This window comes from Hippocampus bargibanti, linkage group LG03 (genome assembly GCF_051943395.1).
Source record: "Hippocampus bargibanti isolate YZ-2025 linkage group LG03, ASM5194339v1, whole genome shotgun sequence".
In the NCBI taxonomy this organism is placed as follows: domain Eukaryota; kingdom Metazoa; phylum Chordata; class Actinopteri; order Syngnathiformes; family Syngnathidae; genus Hippocampus; species Hippocampus bargibanti.
This window is the reverse complement of record NC_142736.1, coordinates 15,331,709-15,351,459: the sequence shown is the minus strand read 5'-3', so window position 1 is coordinate 15,351,459 and position 19,751 is coordinate 15,331,709. Positions and strand designations below refer to the sequence as shown.

The 19,751-nt window shown below is 41.5% G+C and overlaps 1 protein-coding gene across 5 annotated transcripts in view; it reads left to right on the top strand.

Moving 5' to 3' along the window:
- LOC148900454 (leucine zipper protein 2-like) overlaps window positions 1-19,751 on the top strand; it is a 160,011-nt gene that overhangs the window by 90,897 nt on the left and 49,363 nt on the right. For all 5 annotated transcript variants that reach the window (XM_088992199.1, XM_088992200.1, XM_088992204.1 and 2 more), the window contains exon 6: window positions 14,598-14,660. In XM_088992199.1, coding sequence (XP_088848325.1) covers window positions 14,598-14,660 — 63 coding nt within the window. The remainder of the gene's footprint in view (window positions 1-14,597; window positions 14,661-19,751) is intronic.

Below are 19,751 nucleotides of genomic sequence, written 5' to 3'. Positions count from 1 at the left end.
TTAGAAACATGACCTTTCCTGTAATTAATGACTACCATTTCTGACAATTTGACAAACTGTGGCTGCTCATTGAGGCAGTTCATAAGTCCGGGCTGGAGAGTGCTGAAGTCACTGGTTTGAAGAACATGATGCTTACAAGGCATCCGTGCTTCTCCATGTGATAAATGATTTATTGAGAGAAGGAGAGAAGAAAGCAAAATGGTGACACCTTCTTTAAAGGCCAGGGCACATTGGAGGATAGTTTATCCTATGTCCTGTTTGGATTTGATGTTAACGCCACTCAACTGTGACCTTTGAGGTCTTACGTCTATATTTTGGGTATGGCACCAGATATGGTAAGAGGTCTTTTGCCGCTCTGAATCCCTCCTCTCCCTTCAAGTTGAAAACTTACTCCATGAGCAGGACTTGACGAGCCTCGAGTTGACGGCGTTGAGGCCTGCTGCGTTGTTTGCCTTCATCTTGCAGTGCTCTCTTGCTGAGCTCTTTTGTTTAGCACTGTCGCAACATCAACACAAATTGAAATGTATCCCAAACTGAATGTAGTTTCTTTGGCAAATTGGTTTGGGACTGTTTTGTGAGATTAATTAATGACGGACAATCTCCTCGCCTACAGAATGGATACAGTTCTTTTTTTTTGTGTACATGTCAACAATTTTGAAGAGTGACCATGGAGGGAAAAAAAACAACAACAATTATGATGTGCTTCCAAACTTTTGACTGGTACCATGATGTTGGTTAGCGCGTGTAATTGAATTACAAATGCTGCAGTTTTTGAAAGATGCAATTCCAATGAATGCCTGTTCTTGGTTGAGAATAATTACTTTGACTTTGCTCTCAAGTGCTTTACCCATTAAAAGTGATCACATCAATGATTTATACAAAGGGCTGCTGTGCATGTGGGTTGTATTGCACACTAGATCTGTTTAAGTGGATAAAGGCCCAATAAAGAGGGCCATAATTTGCCTTGGTAATTGACAATTAGGTATTGGTTTACTCTTAAACAGCATGGGCCACAAAGTGCTTGACACCGACTCAAATTGTTATCTTTGTTGGTGTCAAGTACTTAATTTATATATAATGTCATTTATTTTCAGAATCACAATCATCTTTATTGCCAAGTATGTAGAACACACAAGGAATTTGTTTCCGGTCGAACACGGTGCACTAGTATCATCATCAAAAATTGCAAAGAGGCACTATACAGTTCCATTTGGGCTACTGTTCAAAGAGTTAATGGCTTGGGGGAAGAAGCTGTTTAAATGTCTGCAGGATTTGGTGCGCATGGTTCGGTAGCGCCTGCCTGAGGGGAGTAGCTGGAAGAGGTGCTCGGCAGGGTGCGGAGGGTCCATTAGGATTTTCCGCGCCCTAGTTTGGATTCTTGCAGTGTGCAAGTCCTCTACATAATCTCCCAGCTCTTGGTTAACATTATTTCAATGGAAAGTCAGTCAACTAGTGCAGGGGCATGTTGGGGCTGTAGGCCGTTGTCAGCAGTTTATTCTTAATAGCTGAGCAGTCATTAAAGACTCAAGGTGATGGTCTTATGAGCTAAGAAATAAATGCACAAGCTTTGGAATATGAACTGTGAGGTATTAGAAAGCTATTACGGAATGGGTCGACAATTTGTCAAGGAAAAAATACACTACTCACGGACTGTATGATTGGAAAGTTAACCAATCTGTTAATCAGTTTAAGATAAACTATGTACATGATTAGGCCGAAGCTTTGCTTCCACGATCTCAACAGTATGGTTGGAAACACATCAGTTATTGCTGAGAGAATGACTGTGCTTTTGTCGTACGTTTGGTTGCAAAGTAGCTTTACCACAATGCGTCCTGAATGCTTAGGATCAGCAAGCCACCGCGCTTGCACTGCACTGGCAGATGTCTCGACCAGTCGCTCCATCATAATATGATTGCCTCATTGCTGACATTTGCTTTTTTTCTCGTCCATCCCAGATCTGCATCACTTAGTAAATGCCGTTCCAAGGTTTCTGGGCCAATGTAATCACATACAGAAAGCATCGTTTGTGCTAAGCAGAACATCTCTGACAGCTGTGACGCCCTGACATTTAAACTGGCTGCGTGCACAGAATCTATTACCGAAATGTATGGCATTCAGAAACTCAAGCAGGAACAATGTTAAACTACTACAGTAAAAACCTGCCACAATCTGTTTAGTCATGCTAGTTGCATTCCAATTTGTTCTAATTATTTCACCCCCAAGTCCCCATGCCCCACTTGATATCAATTCTCTTTCAATAAATCTATTGCTGTGGCGACGATGAAAGCCTTATTAAGTGTGCTGGCAATGTTTTAAAGGAAGTGGTGTGTTTGTTTAAATGCATGTTACTGTATGGTTAAAATATATTATTTTGCACTTGTGAATTATGTGATTATTTTTCAGGGTTACATTTGGAATCCAGGGTAGAACAGTCACCCCCCCCCCCCCCAAGTTAAATAGCTCACATCAATGAACAGTCGTCCCACATGTAGGTTGGCCAAAGGTTCAGTGAGATTAATTGGTCATGCTAAAACCAATACGCACCACTGGCTTGGCACCTATTGGTTTTAGCATGATCCGGTTGGAAAATCACTGGATAGGAAGGGATGGTAGCTGTTTTGTATCGTATTCAAAGAATTTATTAATCAATTTTACGATGGTCGACAAGTTGGCACTGGTGCTTTAAAAAAAAAAAAAAGTAGAAAATTGAAAAAGATGGGGGAAGGAAATATATAATTTTTTGTTTTAATACAGTCTCTGAAGGAGGACAAACATGGCACGAACATTCTTAACTTTTTCCAATGCTGTAAAATGTGGAGTTAGATGAGTTTCAATGTTTGGCAAACATTGCCTCCAAGATGATGTGCGTATTTTTATGATGTCAATTTTGTTTGCAAAGACAAGCATTCAATCCTCAGTCCAATGTTGTAAAGTTCACAACCATAACTTTCACATTTTTTCTCAAAGGGTGTTTACCACCAGGAATTCTATAAAAAAAGACTACATATTTGTGTGCGCTCACGACAACCCGCGGCATTAAACAATTCCAACTCAAAAGTGTGTTTTTTTCTGCCTTATAAGGGGTGTTCACATGGCACACTTTTGCTTTGGTGGTGATGTATTTTGTTGTGATATTTTGCACCCATGTAAATTTTGTTCACATGTACAAGGCTGCTTCCTAAAGAGAAGCGTCTTCATCACGGTGCAGCCCCTTAGTTGCGGTCATGCAACAGTTTCATGCAACAGAATAATACGGAAATAAAACGTGTTAATCGTACTTCATTTTCCCCGCCTAGTTTGTAACATATTGAAAAACCATGGTTTATCGTTCTCCAAGCAAATCAACACTGTGGTCTGTCAGACTCTGTAAAATGATGAGAGAGATAGAGAGAGAGAGCGTGAGGATGAGGAGAGCAGATGGACAAAAGTGCACGAAAATAATCTGTTATCAACTCTTCTCGTCTACCTATGCAGAGTAGCGAGTCTACTGTAGCGTTCATATATCCCATTTTATATCGGTGATTCCCCGCAAACAAGCATTTACTACGGAGTAAATATTTAAACCACCTCCTGAGCAGGGTTAAATTAGCCCCGATTTAAGCTGTTTTCAGGGGCTACACCGGTTTAACTTTGTGTGTGTGAATGCTCTACCGTGGCAGCCCCGTTGCTACTTCAGAGTAAAGTTGCCACATGAACACTCCTACAGACAACAGAATCTGTTTTGACAGTGATGAAAGAAAAGGAGATGAAATTTGCATTTCTTTACAGCAGTTTTCGTCATTCTTCAAAGATGAGCAAGCCTCTTGGTCGTAATGTGTAAGATCAAGGACTTCAAACGCTTCAAGTTGGCTCAGTATTGATGACTCAATCACCAAGGGTCAGGAGGCGAGGGATGCCTGTGCATTGCGTGTGTGAACGGTCTTCGATACTACAACTGAGTAAAAATTGCCATGTGCACACCCCTAAAGATGCGCAGGAAGCCAGATTAAATGTATGCATACATTACATGAAGATTTGTGTCATCGCCTGCGACACATCGCCAGGTAGCACTTGTATATTGGCATTGTGTGATGGGCCAAGGATCCCAAAGGTAAAAAGAGAAAAATAACTGAGGAGAACAGAGGATTCAACGTTTCTTGGACCAAATTATTTGCATCAATGCATTTTTATAAATACAGTAAAGTCTCGTTATATCGATATCGGATATATCGATAGTCCCGGTTATATCGATACTATTTCTATGCACGCACGGAGAAAATTACATGCGAACAGGGTCGGATATATCGATAGTCCCGGTTATATCGATATTTTTTCGGACTCCCTTGAATATCGATATAACGAGACTTTACTGTACATTGATGCATTTTATTGTGCTGTGTTTGTTCCAAGTAAAAATGACATTGAAAAACAGATTTATTGATTACATTTCCATACATTACATTTCCACATTGATATTCTAACAAAGTTACACTTGAGGTGCCATGCTACAAGAGTAGTCACGTAGTGCGTCATTTTCCACCTTTAATCATTTAATTTAATCATGAAGTCTCATTGTGCATTTGTAAACAACTTCATCATTTTGGTAATAGGCTAATAAAGCTAATGTCGATACATAATACATGTGTTGCCTTCATTATGAGGCTTATGTAAGGCTTTTAAATCTTTGCAGGTCCCTACATGTTTTTTTTTTGTCCAATTTGATTCTTTCAACATTTTGGGTTGCCAGCCCTCGTGTTTGCACTGCCGTCTTACAATGCAGAGATCACAAGTTGCTGCTCTCTATCGAGGGGCTAAATTGCAAAATTCACGTTTCATCCTTGATTGTGCGATGACAAGCCCACACTACCCAAACAACATTTCTTAAGCCAGTGATTGTGTACATACATGAACAACACGCGTCTAATTTGATGCCGTATGATCAGGGAATGGCAGTTGGAGATCGGTGCACCTCAACTGAAATGGCCTTCACTTTCTCCAGACTTGAATCCGATTGAAAGCCTGTGCGATCAGCTGAGTCACCATGTCGAGTCTTGAAACTCTGTACCACAGACGTTCAATGATCTGAGTTCTGCCCTTCAAGAAGATTGGGAAGCAATGCCTCAGCAAACAATAAATCAACGTCGGAATAGCATTAGACGTGGCTACTACTATTGTTGAAAATTATTGGTTTGATTAATTGTTTGACATGAGGAAATTACCAGTGCATATTTCTACTTAAATATCAATGTTGCATAAACGTTTTACATTTGTTATTTCAAATTCTTATTATCTCATTTGGTTGTTTGAAACACACTGCCTGGATATTCTTGTTATGTCTAATCACTGACATTGCTAGCAACAAGTGATTTAGAAGCTGTTCCTCACTTGCAAGACGAATGAGTCGCCCGGTGTTAACATCTGCATCATCGTCACTCCAGGTTCTGTTTCAGAGTCACGCCAACATTTATGACTTCAGTGGCCTTCAAAAAATGACAAAATCGAAACTTATTTCAACATTTGTACTTGCTCTTATGTTTTCATTCTATTATCTGCCAGACACTTGACTCGTGAGACTGCCTCAAAAGGGACAAACGTGTATAACAAAGTGCAAGAGAAATAGAACAAGATTAGGTTCGGTGAGCTCATGTGAAATCCCAGTGTGTCACAAAAAGTCCCAGCATGCTAAAGGCGAAAATTGAGAAGAGCTGCTACTGAGTGCTGGCACAAATCGTCTCACTTAAACCACCGGTTCAGTTCAGGTGTCTCTAAGTATATTCTGAACACATTGTGGAGCATGGCCAATGGTCATGTTCCTTAATAAAAATATACTGTCGGAATTCAGAGTCAAGGTGGAAGGATCATCTTTTCAGATAATAGTGTTCACCCATGAAGGCAATCGTCTTTAAATATGGCTTGACATCTTGCTCATGAATGTCAATTATGTCATCATACACGGTAGCTTTGTGGCTGCCATTGAATCTGAAAATATTAACTGTGTTCTCTTCCCATTGCATTTTGTCAGTCTGGTAGAGATGTGTAATGGACAGCTTTGCAACACACCCCCGTCCTTGCAATTCACATGTTTTTATCCTATTTCATATTACTTTTTTTTTTTTTTTCAAGATGGCGCCCCCCTGTGTGGCTGCCTCCACAGCAGCTCTTTCCCTTTCTTGTCTACTTTTTCACTTCTTTACTTTTCCGTTTTTGTTTTGCCTAATCTCGTTCCATAAACCTACGGAGAGGAGATGGGCATCTTTTCTTTTGCTCATCGCCGTTATTTTTTACTTTTTCATCGCTCCTGTGAACGGGGAATCCACGCGCACGCGGAATCCCATTGTTTACAGTCGAGACCAGCTACTAGCGTGGCGGGCTAATAGCGGACTAGCGGCCGCCGCACCAGACATCCCCGATGAATTGAAGAGGAGGAAACGAGGATGTCGGGCCGGGAAAGATCGCCGCAAAAGAACGAGGAAATACCGACACGTTCTCCCGTCCGTCATCATGGGGAACGTGAGATCGCTCCCAAATAAAATGGACGAGCTGGCGGCGCTAACGCGACATCAGAGGGAGTACCGGGAAGCCAGCTTGCTACTCGTCACGGAGACATGGCTTTCGGCAATCACTCCGGACAACCACGCAGAGTTGGAGGGCTTCCAACTCGTACGAGCGGACAGAAATGAAGGCAGCGGTAAGCAGAAAGGAGGGGGGATTGCTGTATTTGTGCAATCCTGGGCACATCACGGTGAAGGAAAAACTTTGCACTCGGGACATCGAGCTGCTAGCCGTTAGCCTCCGGCCGCATTACCTGCCACGGGAATTCTCACACGTCATAGCCGTGACGACGTACATTCCCCCTACGGCAAATGGCGGCGCTGCCTCCGATGCCCTCATATCTGTTGTAAACAAGCTGCAAACCCAGTCCCCCAACGCCTTGTTTATCATCTCAGGGGACTTCAATCACATTTCCCTGAAATTCTCCCTCCCAACATTCACACAGTATGTAACTTGTGCCACCAGAGACAATAACATATTGGACCTATTTTATTCAAACGCCAAGGATGCATACAAACCCTCCCCCCTCCCCCCTCTCGGAAGAGCAGACCACAATATAGTTTATCTCCAGCCTGTGTACAAACCCCTTGTCCAGAGGCAACCAGCTGTGACCCGCACGATCAAAAGATGGTCCACAGAAGCTGAAGAAGCTCTGCGGGACTGTTTTGATTCAACCAGGTGGGAGCTCTTTACTGAGATTCATGGGGAAGACATTGACTCACTCACCAACACCATCACAGACTACATTAACTTTTGTGAACAAAACACCGTACCCACCAGGACTGTGCGGTGTTTTGCCAACAACAAACCATGGATTAATCCCGACATAAAAGTCCTCCTGAAGGAGAAGAAAAGGGCTTTTGTGTCGGGCAACAGAGAGGAACTGAAGGCCGTGCAGATCCAACTGAGGAGGAAGATCAGAGAGGGGAAGAAGGCCTACAGGATGAAAATGGAGGAGCAGCTGCAAGCCAGCAATGTCGCTGGTGTCTGGAAGGGCCTGAAAAACATCTCAGGCCACAAAAGCCCAGTGACATTGAACGAAAAAGACAAGGACTGGGCAGATGAACTCAACCGCTTTTTCAATCGGTTTGACAAGACGCCAGCCGCCCCCGGCCCACCGTCAACTTCCCCTGTAGCTGCACCTGCACCAACTCTCACTGTGGCCTTACCCTCCCTGCCCCCTCTCACGACCAGCTTTCCACAACCAACATCTGCCCTCCCAACCGTTGCCACACCCTCAGCCGCCACTCTGCCTCCTGGTTCCTGCCTGTCTGTCACAACTGCGCAGGTGAGGAACCAACTGAGGAGGATGCAGGTGAGGAAGGCAGCAGGTCCGGATGACATCAGTTCCCGACTCCTCAAGACCTGCTCCGACCAGCTGTGTGACATTGTCCAGCACTTGTTCAACCTGAGCCTGAAGCTGGGCAGAGTTCCACAGCTGTGGAAAACGTCATGCCTGGTCCCAGTGCCCAAGATTGCCAACCCCAAAGAGCTCAACAGCTACAGACCGGTGGCGCTGACGTCTCACCTGATGAAGACGCTGGAGAGAGTCGTCCTCGCCCACCTGCGACCGCTGGCAAGCTCATCGCTGGACCCGCTGCAGTTTGCCTACCAGCCCAGCATCGGTGTGGAGGATGCCATCATCTACCTCCTCCATACGGCGTTGCTGCACCTGGAGAATGCTGGGAGCACGGTGAGGATCACATTCTTCGATTTCTCCAGTGCCTTCAACACCATCCAGCCAAGTCTACTGGGGGACAAGCTGCAGCATGCCGGAGTCGACCATCACCTCACATCCTGGATTACAGAGTACCTCACAAACAGGCCACAGTACGTGAGGGTAAAGAACTGTGAGTCGGACAGGCTTCTCTGCAGCACCGGAGCGCCGCAGGGAACAGTCCTGGCTCCATTCCTCTTCACCCTCTACACCTTGGACTTCAACTACAACACCCCAACCTGCCACCTTCAGAAGTTCTCTGACGACTCAGCTATTGTCGGCCTCATTACAGAGGGAGACGATAGGGAGTACAGGCGACTGACAAAGGACTTTGTGGACTGGTGCCAGCAGAATCACCTCCAGATCAACACCGGCAAAACCAAGGAGCTGGTGGTGGATTTCTGCAGGAAACAATCGTCACCTGCACCATTGAACATCCAGGGCTCGGACATTGAGAGGGTGACCTCCTACAAGTACCTGGGTGTTACTCTCAACAATAAACTGGACTGGACAACGAACACGGATGCCCTAATCAAAAAGGGACAGAGTCGCCTCTTCCTACTCAGGAAACTGAGGTCTTTTGGAGTTCAGGGGTCACTCCTAAAGACTTTCTATGACTCTGTGGTGGCATCAGCCATCCACTATGGCATTGTCTGCTGGTCAGGCAGCATCACCACCCGGGACAGAAAAAGACTGGAGCGCTTTGTCAAGCGGGCCAGTTCTGTCGTGGGCTGCTCGCTGGACTCTCTAGAGGAGGTGGGCAAAAGACGGACGCTAGCTAAACTAAAAGCTATGACGGACAGCCCCTCCCACCCCCTCCTGCCCATCCTGACAGCTCTGGGTAGCTCCTTTAGCCAGAGACTATTACACCCGCGCTGCAAGAAGGAGAGGTACCGCCGCTCGTTCCTACCGACTGCTGTCAGGCTTCACAATTCCCAATGATCACATGTGAAAAAAAAAAAAAAAAAAAAAAAAAAAAAAAAAAAAAAAACTGGACACTTGTAAATATGGGTTGTTGCAATATATCTAAATGCATTTCTTGATTCTGCACTATGTACAGTCTTGTTTATAGAACGGTTTTTGCACATCTACATTTGCACAGTATACAGTTGACATTTTTATTTTTGTTATGCTTAGAATATCTTGTTTTCTATCCTTTCACTCCCACCCCAACCCCATCCCTCTTCAATTGCTGCTGTGGACTGCAAATATCCCCATTGCGGGACGAATAAAGGTATTCTGATTCTGATTCTGATTCAATTGAGGAATGTGAATAGATTTTCTCAGTCTGTTAGTCTGGGAGTTAGAAAACTGACACTACAAAGGTTTCTCATTAAACAGGAAACCAACATGTTTTAAATTGAAAAAAAAAAATCACGGTATACAATCTAAGATTTAAATTAATTAACTAAATAAAATATATGACCTAGATGAGTCAATGCCACTCATTATTAGCAGATCCCAATGTGTGCCGTGTATCCTCCTTGACATTTTTCAAAGCTAACAGTGAAAATAACCCAAAGACATCATGAATGGCAATTTGTAGGCTTGACAAAAGGTTCACAAAATCGTTTTTGTTTTATACGTTGTAACGAATGCATCAATTCCGGATGAGAAATAAAAATGGCTTTTTCATCAGTGTGGGTACAGGAAGAAAACAAGGGATGTGGAAAGGACTTTTTTGGACAGTATGCGTTTGGACAGTAGGGATATATTTATATAGGGCCTAAACTACCAGTAAGACTTTAGTTTGCTGACGAAGTTTCTTGGATAAGAAGCGAAACGTCCGACACCTTCAAAGAAGTACAAATGACGGCTGAAGAAACCTTTTCATCGATGGACCACTCCTGTACGACTGAGAGCTTACACAGACGTATCACTCAAGTTATTCCGATTTTATAATATCGGGGGTCTACGTCAAGAAAAAAATTATGTGTGTGTTGATTTACCAACAAACAAAATATTTATGCCAGAGATTGATAATAATAATAATAATAATAATAATAATAATAATAATAAATAATAATAATAGGGCGGCCCGGTAGTCAAGTGGTTAGCACACCGGCTTCACAGTGCAGAGGCCGCCGGTTCGTGTCCCGGTTCGGCCTCCCTGTGTGGAGTTTGCATGTTCTCCCCGGACCCGCGTGGGTTTTCTCCGGGTACTCCGGTTTCCTCCCACACTCCAAAAACATGCATGGCAGGCAGATTGACCACTCCAAATTGTCCCTAGGTGTGAGTGTGAGAGTGACTGTTGTATGTCTTTGTGTGCCTTGCAATTGGCTGGCAACCAATTCAGGGTGTCCCCGCCTCGTGCCCGAAGACAGCTGAGATAGGCTCCAGCAACCCCCGCGACCCTAATGAGGAAAAAGCGGTACGGAAAATGAGATGAGATGAGATAATAATAATAAAATAGGGTGGCCCGGTAGTCGAGTGGTTAGCACACCGACTTCATAGTGCAGAGGTCGCCGGTTCGCGTCCCGGTCCGGCCTCCCTGTGTGGAGTTTGCATGTTCTCCCCGGACCCCCTCCCACAGTCCAAAAACATGCATGGCAGGCAGATTGACCACTCCAAATTGTCCCTAGGAGTGAGTGTGAGAGTGACTGTTGTATGTCTTTGTGTGCCCTGCGATTGGCTGGCAACCAATTTAGGGTGTCCTCCGCCTCGTGCCCGAAGACAGCTGAGATAGGCTCCAGCAACCCCCGCGACCCTAATGAGGAATAAGCGGTACGGAAAATGAGATGAGATAATAATACATTTTATTTTAAGCGCCTATCAAAGCTCTCAAGGACACTTTACAGCCACAGACAAACATAGGTACTATAATCAATAAAATATAATTGCAAATAGAATACAATAAATAAAATACAATTATAAATAGAAACATGAGAAAGTGCGACACAGATAATGCTATTTTAAATAGGTGGGTTTTGAATGACCAGGTTGCTGCGTAGTGTCTGATACTAATACAGTATAAGGACATATTAGCTGTGCATGCAAGGGCAATGATCATATTAATTTTATTTTAATTTATTTTTTTTTCTCCTCCACAAATTACATACAGAACACACAACAAATTAATGAATAACTGAAATCTGAAGTGAAGAATAATGGCTGTTATTGTGGTTTACATACGACAATAAGACATTTTGGTTCAGACTATAGCAAGCATGATGGCATTTGACATGTTTGATTGATTTTGCGGGGCAAATAAAATGATGTGGAGGGCCTGATTTAGCCCCCGGGCCGTGACTTTGCCACATGTGATGTAAACAAACCATTTTGATGAATTTCTTCACATTTCTTAATTGGATTTTCTTTATTCGTCTTGCAGTGGGGAAATTGACATTTTTCAATAATAATATTGAATGTTCAATATTATCATTGTTAATATTATTATTATGTTCATTATTACATTAATTTAACATGCGGCTGTGATTGTTCTGTTTAATAAAAACGAGTACTGTATTTGTACAGGTAACAGAAAACAGGTAATAGTAAACACAGGCTTACAGCTCTCCTGTCAACGAAAGGCCCATCTTTTTATGTGGCCCCCTCGAAAAGAAAACAAGTGTGTCAACTTGCATGATCCTTGCTAAAAAAATGTTGCAAAACGTCAAATTGTCATGTGTGACAAATGACCTCGAGATTGCGAATAAAATGAGTTTGACACCCCTGTCTTAGAGGATTATTTTTCAAAAATGTCAGTTGGTCTACGCGAAAGGACACTTCTCTGCATGTGCCACAATAATAAGTAATTGCTTTGAGGATGAGGCGATTTATGATTGAGTTTTCCAATAAATAAGGCAGTAACACCTTTTTGGTCAGTGTCACTACCTTGCACAACTGCTGTCGTTGTTGATTTAGCTCAGGTTCGTTGCTGTTTGAGATACCATGGCAACGGCCGAGACGTATCGACAAATAGTTGGGTTCCCTTTATATTTCGCGCTGCATTTGTAAAGGCCAAACATGGCAAATGTCTTTTCAGAATGATCTCCTTTCTTGAAAAGCCACAATGTTTCCGAAAAAACAAAGACATTGCTTCATCATAAAAATCTGCTCCTTCCTCACCACCAGTTTCGATGCTGATCTTTTGTCATCTATGTTTGCATCCTTGACATTAATTTCTTACGATGATCAAATATGACATTTATGAGGAAACGGAAATCAATCCCGAATTATTTTAAGCATTTGTTTCGGATCCGTTTTTTTTTTACTATATCGACAATATTCTGAACTGTGTCCTGTGTTTAATCGTTGCTTTACATTTGTGAACTGTCTTCTCTCAACTCTGTGAATCAACAAGCTCAATGCGCAGATGGCACAGTGGCATACAAGTAACTGCATGATTACCAATGGAGTGGGATTTTCAACAACCACACTAATCTGTAATTATCTGTACATTTAAGAAAATACGAACCAGTGGTATTCATATACTGTACATAAAAATAAAAGCAGTTCAAAGCAAACTCCACATCTTGCGGAATGTCAACTGAGATAGGTGGTTGTACACCGTGACCCTAATGACTATATGCATTAGACCATAGAAAATTGATATACGGATGGCTAAATCGCATTGAAAGCAGAAAAAAATAATAGAGTTGCAGAATTACATTCTTCAGCAATGATCTGCGTGAATGCTCTTATGACTGAAAGGCGAACGGTGTAGGTGATGTGTAGTTCACTGTTATATTGGCCTGAGTGGAAATAACAACATCAATATGAAATAATATATGAAAATGTCACTTTACTTCCAGGTCCACAATTTTACAGTGCTCCTGGACTAACACGTTGGGACATATGCAGCTCAGAATATTGCATTTTGCATAATGTGCAGTGACAGACTGGCTCCAGAGGATCTCAATTTCACTGAGTGTGTCCACAGGCTTAACTACATCACATTTTGTGACAGCTGCCAATTGTGCATGTCCTCATATGGTGCTCCCTCTGTAACAGGGAGAGGAGGTGCAACTGTCTGGAAATGATACTTGTCCAGTTTGGATTACAAAACTGTTGTGATGCCAGTTTGCCTTTGCATGCTCCACTTCAATGTTGAATAGAAATTAAATATGTATCAGGTTTTTGGTGATTTTGAAGTAAAAGTTGTAAACCATTGGATGCGCCATCACACCAAGGTCTATCATGGATATGCTGATAGGCCATAACAAAAAAAACAGTTTATAAAAGAATGGGAGAATTGCAATGATTAAGACAAAACACAGTTTTACCAAGATAACAATGACAAACCAAATTTGATGTTTATATGACTCCATAATTATAATGTTTATTCAGTATCTGTTCGTATATGAGGCAGTTCAAATAAAAGTGCAGCTAGTGAAAATATTTCACATCCAATTCCCCTGGTTTGTTTTGAAATGCATCCAGAAAACACCCATATTATCTTCAGTGTTTACACAAACACTTCTTTTCCCGAACAGCAAAAGGAAGCATGCCAGCAAAACCTTCCTGACCCGACAAGCTCTATTGAAACTACATATTCTAATCTTTGCAAATGGACATCTTTTTCGAGGTCTCCTTTATCCGATTTTAATTAGACAGGCAACCGGTCAAGGCAAGTTGGTCCATCGTGGCTTGAATACATCCAATCATCCATCCATGTTTTTACACATAGTTGATTTTTGACTGTGGCAGCAGCAGCTTCAGCAGAGAAGCTGAGACTTTCTTCTCTACAGCCATTGTCCTGTGGCATTCCTAGGACACACGAGACCCTGTTTTGGTAGATAAAATTCGCAGAACCTTTTTTTTATGCCAAAGAAATTGTAGTCTAAGGTTTTGGGGACTGTGGACTAATCCACGTTGCTTGTGAATTATGTTGACATCCTGTGCCTTACTCTGAGTTTCTGCCTTTTTCAGCAGTGCATCTGTAAAGTAGGTTAAGAGGCAACAGTGTTAGTATTCTTAATACTGTTCTTGGACCAACCTTGTAACAAACTAAAGTGATCAAACACTTTTTCACACAATTCTATTCCAGTGAAACATTTGGTTGGAACCCACTTGATTTACCATGTTCACTGGTGAAATCCTTGTCTTTCAAATGCATCCTCCCAAATAATATACTTTCTTGCTTGCATAGAATACTTTTCCCCACTATTTTGCAGCAATATTTTGTCCACCTTTGTAAACTGTATGTAAGCGCTTATGTCGAGGGAGCGGCAAGTCTTCTACTCCCTAATTCTATTCTGACAATGAAAGGCATCCAAGCACTCACTGTCAGAGTTCCGGCCCAGTCTGATAAAGCGAGACCCACTGAGTCATAAAATAACAGAACATGCAAAGGAACATAAATCCTCAGACACCATTTTCATCAACTTCTCTCTCATCCCTTTTTCAGAACAAGAGCTTGAAAAATAAACTCTTGTCAGGAAACAAGCTTTGTGATGCTCATGCTGAAGAGGTAAGTGCATTTTCTATTGAAGAACAAAGAAACGCAACAGAAATTATGACAATGCGAACATGTAATTCTAACTGAAGAACAATCAATTTCGGGACCAATTATGTGTTCTCTTTTGATGGTAGTGCAAGGAAAGAAAATTATGACATAATTAAGTTTGTCCAAGAATCATTTCACCTGTAAAAATGCTGACCATTTGGTAATGATTCTGGTTTGTGTGTGTTCTATCAGCCGCGCTTACTGATACTGACCTGTGCTTGGATATCATTTTAAAATTCTTACATATTCACCTACGATATTTGCATCATATCACTAATAATATATTTTGAATACTTTGCAATATTAAACAAAAGAGTGGGATGATGATCTTTTCAATAGTGCAATCAGTTTCCAAATGACAGCGGATTAAACGCGGATCACGTGGGTGTTCTATTCAGAGTTCAATTATGGCATATAGGTTTCACATCTTTAATCAACACATAATTATGATGAAAGTAGAGATGAGTAGTCACTTTAATTGATGTTTTTGCTCTGTTTTCATCCAGTATGCCATAAAAGACCTGTTGGCAACAAACATTGCTTCTAAATTCCTACTTATTTCAAACCGATAAACACTTTAAGGCAAAAATTAGTGCATCCAAAAGATAGGCTGCAAAATGAAAAACAAAGTAATGTAGTTTATTCAATACATTGTAAGAATGACAATTGTAAAGAGCAATACATTGGGGAGACTAAACAAATTCTAAAAAAAAGACTTTATCAACATCGCAGGGATAATACTAGTGGGCCTCAATCGGCAGTACATATGCACCTAAAAGCTAGACACCACTCATTTGATGACGATGAGGTTAAAATCTTAGCAAAAGAACATAGATGGTTTGAAAGGGGAGTAAAAGAAGCAATTTTCATAAAAAAGCTAAATCCTTCATTAAACCGATATGGTGGGGTGAGGTTCAATTTGGATCGTTCGTACAATAGCCTGCTTAGGCAACATAGGTTAGGCGACATTAGTAATGCTGATGAGGTGATACCGGAGGGAGTGGGGCAATAGGGCCTGTCGTTAGTCAGGAATGTAGGTGCAATCGGTGGGGCCGCAGCGAGTGGTCCTCTGCTCCCCCCAACCTGAGAGTAGGGACCTATCATAGCAGTGTCCGGCACCGCCATGTCTGGACATTAGAAATATATATATATATATATATATATATATATATATATATATATATATATACTACCAGTAAGACTTTAGTTCGCTGAAGAAGAATCTTGGATAAGAAGCGAAACGTCCGACACCTTCAAAGAAGTACAGATGACGGCTGAAGAAACCTTTTCATCGTTGCTTCTATATTGTGCAGTTTGTGATTCTTAGCATGTCTTGTGATGTGAAGACATTACATGTAACATAATCAAGAGTCATATTATTTATTTATTTATTTATTCCTTTATTTATTTGTGAATGTGTTTATTTATTTATTGTCAACGCAAGAAATCTCCAAATATGCTGGTAGAATCACCTATTAACCTCTACAATCTCAGGGCGAGCATATCTGAATTGTATCCAACAAACATGTAGCTTTTCCAAGTCTTAATCACATTTCTAAACTGGCTCTGGCCCTGGAGAAAAAGTTGGAAAGACAACAAAGACCGAAAGGCCATAATTTAATCTGTCACTTTGTCAGTTAAGGCAAAGCCAAGGATTCCCTTCCAAGCAAGTATAATTTGGCACACTTGACTCTACTGAGGAAGAGATGTACTTTACGGAAGGTTCAACAAATTTGAGTATATTATGAGAATAGAAAGTAGGGGAAAATATTTGTGTGATGACAGATGTGGAAAAGCTACAGATTGCAATCATACAGATGTCAGGTATTTTTGTTCTTTTTTTTGTTTATTTGTTTGTTTTTTTCTTGGGGGGGGGGGGGGGGTTTACCCGGGAAAACAACAATGGGAGAACATGCAAACCCCACACAGGAGGTTCAGAGACTCGGATTCCAACACTGGATTTATGCAAAGTGAGGCGGACACTGTCAGGGTTTATTTCTTTTAGACATTAACTTCTTGTTAAGTTTCCCTTTTTCACATCAAGATGAAATTGACAGATTGAAATTATTACTTCCATTTACAATTCAGGGAGAAAATGACTCTTCGGTTAATCCACGAGCTCTTCTCTACTATCTAATGCTTTACTGTCTGTAATTGAAGTGAACTGAACAACTGAATAGTTATGGTCTGCCTTGCCAAATGACTCCAGAGAACTGCTTTCATGGAATGCCAACAGTTCTTGGAATACAAGAAGATAAAACTATGATCTTCAAATCCAATCATTCATTCATTTCCCCTTGTCCTCATTTGAGTTGCAGGTGAGCAGGAGCCTCCCACAGCTTATATTATCCACCGACTAATTGTGAAAATGCTAGAAGTCATCATGATATGTATAAAAAAGATAAATAAATAAAAATGCAGCAACAAAGCTTTCTAGCACATATAAATGAAGCGTCTTCAAAGACAAACACACCTTATATAACCCGGATATCCACAAACAAATACAGTGATAGGAAAATGTGCATGATTAACTTTATGCACCCCTCAAGTTCAACCTAAATACTACCCTTAAGAAATAGTTTATACTAGAATATGCAAGAAACATTTCCACTCAGAGATCTGGCAAAGTTTTAAAAAAACAAAGCTTTTGATAACATCTTAACTCAGAGCTTTGAAGTCTTGGCCAAGAGCCGAATTGAGGTTACCGCTTTTTTAGAAGGACTGAGATAAACTTCTCAAGTACCATCTTGGTTTGTTCGATGCAGAAGGACTACATTTGTCAGCTCTGTGTGAATAAACCCCTTTTTCTGGTCGCTTCATGCGAATTCTAATCAGAACGGCAACATTTTATTGGTCAAGCAGAGTTTGGATCGATTTCAATTGTGCTTTCTTAATTAGTATATTGGATTGGATTGGATATGTACCAATATTTCAATTTTAAAATGATCAAGAATTGTACCTCGTGTTAATAAAAGCATAATAATGGTGTTTTCCTACGTGCATTTAGAAAAATGTACCTTGAGAGATATTCTCGTCAGTGCTGTCCTTTCTCTGGATTGAGATGAGAAGTTAAAATTCTGGGACCTCTAGTGTTACACTTTATCTTAAAGGAAATTAACATTAACATGACTTCCAAACATGTTTGGAAATAAGGAGCTATAGACGTGATCGACAGAGTATGTGCTACTTGAATTTTGGATTACGGACACACACAGTGAAGAAAGGTTTGCATGCCTCGGTGCTTCACACACAGAACACTTGACATGAAAATTAATTTTGTTACAATGCAAATTGTAACAGAAGGTTACATTGACTGAGACATGCAGGCATGCAGTGGGCATTTATGAATTGAACGCACAAAGAAAGTTCAGTGAAAATAATTGTTAAAGCAGATGGTTATATGAATAATCTTGATCCTTTTCTGCTATTATTTCCTCATATGAGGTAATCAAGGCTCGGATTCCAGTTGTTAACATGTAAGCAAGAAAATCGGCCTCGGTGCTCGTCATAACCAAGACTACAGTCTGAAATTGCAAGGAATTAATGTAAAGCACACAAGCATCAGTAAAATACATTACGGTTTGCCGTCCCAACCTTTTATTTGTAGCACGCAAAACCTTTCTGTACTATGTGCTTCTCAAACAAAAAGCCAGAACTTAACTTTGAAGTTGAAAAGAAGTCCAGTTTGCTGGCAGTGAGCAGACAGCTGTTAGTTCATTACACAAATACCATCTAGCCTTTCAGAAACATTTGACGAAATCCTCAAGGGAAACATGACATTGAAAAAGTCAATATGTCTTAGTCATATGGACCCTGGAGGTGAAGGGAGTGGGAACAGGCATGAAATCTGCCATTTAATCAGTCGCTTTGTTTATCTGTAACAGCATCCATCCTTTGCTTGTTTCTTTTCCTGTGAAACACGATGTTGTTGCAGCATGGTCTTTTTTTATCTTTTACTGAAGTTTTATGCAGTGCTTGTCTTACCTCCTTCCTAAATGTCATGCAACACTCTTCCTTTTTCAACTTCCACCATTTTGTCCTCACTTCAGCCTTTGGTTTCTTCATCTTCCTCACTGCCAGCGTCATCCTACACACCGCCAACCTATGCTGTCTGGCTACACTCTCACCAATCACTACTTTGCAGTCACTGATTTCCTTTAGATGGCGCCGTTGACACAAAATGTAGTCTACCTGTGTACTTCTTCGTCCACTCTTATAGGTCACCCTATGTTCTAGTCTCTTTTGAAATCACAATAACCATTTCCATTCTCTTAGCAAAGTCCACCACCATCTGTCCTTCAGCGTTCCTCATCTAGAGTCCAAACCTGCCCATCACCTCCTTATCATCTTTGTTTCCTGCGCCAACATGTTCATTGAAGTCTCCACCAATTACAACCTTCTCTCTTCTCCGGATGTTCTGTATGACTTCATCAGGGTCCAACCAAAATTTCTCCAGCTCACATCCTACTTGTGGGGCATACCCACAAACAACATTGAACATCACACCTTCAATTTCTAGCTTCAGACTCATCATTCTATCTGATACTCTTTTTACTTCTAAGACATTCCTAACAAACTCCTCTTTTAAGATAACTCCAACTCCATTTCTCTTTCTGTCTTCACCATGATAGAACAACTTAAACCCTGAACCTAAGCTTCTAGCCTTGATCCCTTTCCACCTGGTCTCCTGGACACACAGTATGTCAACCTTCCTTCTCTGCTTCATGTCAACCAGCTCTCGGCCTTTACCTGTCATTGTTCCTCCATTCAAAGTTCCTACTCTTAGTTCTATACTCTTGGCATTCCATTTCGCTCTTGTCCTCCGGGCACACCTCCCTCCTCTCCTTCTTCGACCAACAGTAGTCAATTTTCCACTGGCACCCTGGAGGTCAACAGTACCAATGGCGGCCGTTGTTAACCCGGGCCTCAACCGATATGGGATTCAGAGGTTTGATTCGCATATTTGTTTTGGCAAAAATCTTTACGTCGGATGCCCTTCCTGACACAACCCTCTGTATTTATCCGGGCTTGGGACCGGCACAATAATACAGTGGC